Source organism: Perkinsus marinus, assembly GCF_000006405.1.
Source record: "Perkinsus marinus ATCC 50983 genomic scaffold scf_1104296971434, whole genome shotgun sequence".
Taxonomy (NCBI): Eukaryota; Perkinsozoa; order Perkinsida; family Perkinsidae; genus Perkinsus; species Perkinsus marinus.
The window spans coordinates 25,966-27,725 of record NW_003202100.1 but is presented as its reverse complement, the minus strand read 5'-3'; the positions used below and the strand labels follow the sequence as shown (position 1 = coordinate 27,725).

General features: G+C 52.7%; 1 protein-coding gene across 1 annotated transcript in view; it reads right to left on the bottom strand.

The window, feature by feature from the left end:
• Nucleotides 1-1,760, bottom strand: part of Pmar_PMAR010873 (heat shock protein 70kD, putative) — a gene marked incomplete at both ends in the record, with an annotated part of 5,617 nt that overhangs the window by 3,043 nt on the left and 814 nt on the right. The window contains 11 exons of the mRNA XM_002766848.1: nucleotides 10-113; nucleotides 162-259; nucleotides 305-375; nucleotides 420-504; nucleotides 556-636; nucleotides 685-789; nucleotides 837-939; nucleotides 995-1,078; nucleotides 1,123-1,311; nucleotides 1,359-1,476; nucleotides 1,521-1,623. Coding sequence (XP_002766894.1) covers nucleotides 10-113; nucleotides 162-259; nucleotides 305-375; nucleotides 420-504; nucleotides 556-636; nucleotides 685-789; nucleotides 837-939; nucleotides 995-1,078; nucleotides 1,123-1,311; nucleotides 1,359-1,476; nucleotides 1,521-1,623 — 1,141 coding nt within the window. The remainder of the gene's footprint in view (nucleotides 1-9; nucleotides 114-161; nucleotides 260-304; nucleotides 376-419; nucleotides 505-555; nucleotides 637-684; nucleotides 790-836; nucleotides 940-994; nucleotides 1,079-1,122; nucleotides 1,312-1,358; nucleotides 1,477-1,520; nucleotides 1,624-1,760) is intronic.

Sequence of the window (1,760 nt, the reverse complement as noted above, 5' to 3'; positions counted from 1 at the left end):
AGACCCAACCCTACATTCTCCAACACCTTTCTGATACCCTCCACCTTCCTCGACACCCATTCCGGCAGGTCAGCACGTAACTCGACCTCATCAGCACGGAAGAGTATCGGCATCTGACCATCTCCCCATAGGACACAGACCCCACCTCTCTCCTAGCCTACCACAGCCTTCTTCAGACTGTCCAACCGCTTCGTGTATTCCTCCAGCTGAGCATCGAAGCCGTCCTCGTAAAGCCAGTCCTCTGACTCCGATAGAGTCTCTAACACATACCGCAATGACAATCTTCCAACCCCAGCACGCCTACTCATGATGCCCGTCCTCATGTCCTCAGTAGTGACCTTATTCACCATCTCATCGTCCCCTCCCAGACGCTCTCTGAAACATACTATCACTCCATGGGTCAGCCTCGACAACCCCACCTGCTGGAGTATATGTAGGCCTCAAAGTCATTACGAGCCGACTCAGTGTCCTTCACACGCTGATCACGCTTGTCCAGGGCTTTCCCTAAGTACCACCAACATGACACCAAACTACCAGTAACATCAACTTCAATACTCCTTCGAATCGCCTTGCTGATCTCCTCCCCATCCATCGGCCTCGGATACCCCTGTTCCACTACCTTCTGGGAGAGGGTGACTACCAAGAAACCGTTAGTCCAGAGCAGCTCAAGCCCACACGTCTCACCAAATGCCTTCGACTTCACCATCTTCCAAGTGGGTTGCTGCTCAGCCTCATCACCATCAGCAGCAGCAGGAGCGGTGCCAGTCTTGGTCGAGTTAGTGTCCGTGCCTAAGCCAGACCAGCACTACCCCCTAGAGCTTCTATGAGACACCTACTGTTATCAACGCCAGGTGTCTCAGTAGCGTTAGCGGCACCCGATGCATCATTGGTAGAGTTAGTCTCCTTAGGGACCACCTTAGGTGCTTTAGGCTTGACGGTCTGAAGCGATCATCCTCTACTAGTCTCAAGAGCCACCACTAACACCCTAGCCCACCTGATTCCTCAACGTCTCGAAAATAGCCTGAGCCTTGTTCATTCTCACAATACCACTAGAGTCCGACTCGAACTTCAACTCAACCTGCAAGAGGAATGACCATCCTCCCTACACGACCAAGGACTTACCGTGGGCAGATCGGCGAGTGACGGAAGTTCGAGCGTTGGATCCGCAGCCATTGCAGCATCAATGATCTCTTTCCGCCTTAGTTGCTGCTTCGGCACAGCGCTCTCCACTCCAGTAATGTTCATGGTTTCAAGGAGGTTATCGTCTTCAAAGATGCTCAGCTTAAGATCGAAGGGAACATGCAACTTAACCTGTCAAAGACACTCCCCCAGAGACCGCCCTCAGCCGCCTCCCCTACCGCCTTCTTCCAGGAAAGCTTGTGTCCCTTAGAAGCCAGAACTTGGGCCCTCTGCCAGTCGCCGCCGCCACTCTCAACAGAGGCCGAAGGGTTCAGCGGTGTCAACATCACCTTGTACCTGATGACCATACCTCACCAGTGACGCCTTCTCACTGCTACTACTCATGCTCCGAATTCGTATCGGTCAACCACATCTTGCGAACTCGGAAGCTCTTGCTCGAGTTTGCACCAATCATAGCCGCGCCAAAGGCAATGGCCTCCTCCCCTGACATACCAAATATCGATGCCTACCAACCCCCATGTCTCTCCATGTTATATAGGCATGCGATACAGTTTCATCCGTTTTACGTAAAGTAGCGTAATACTCTGCGAGAAACCCGATTGCCGCGATATGCGAAGTTG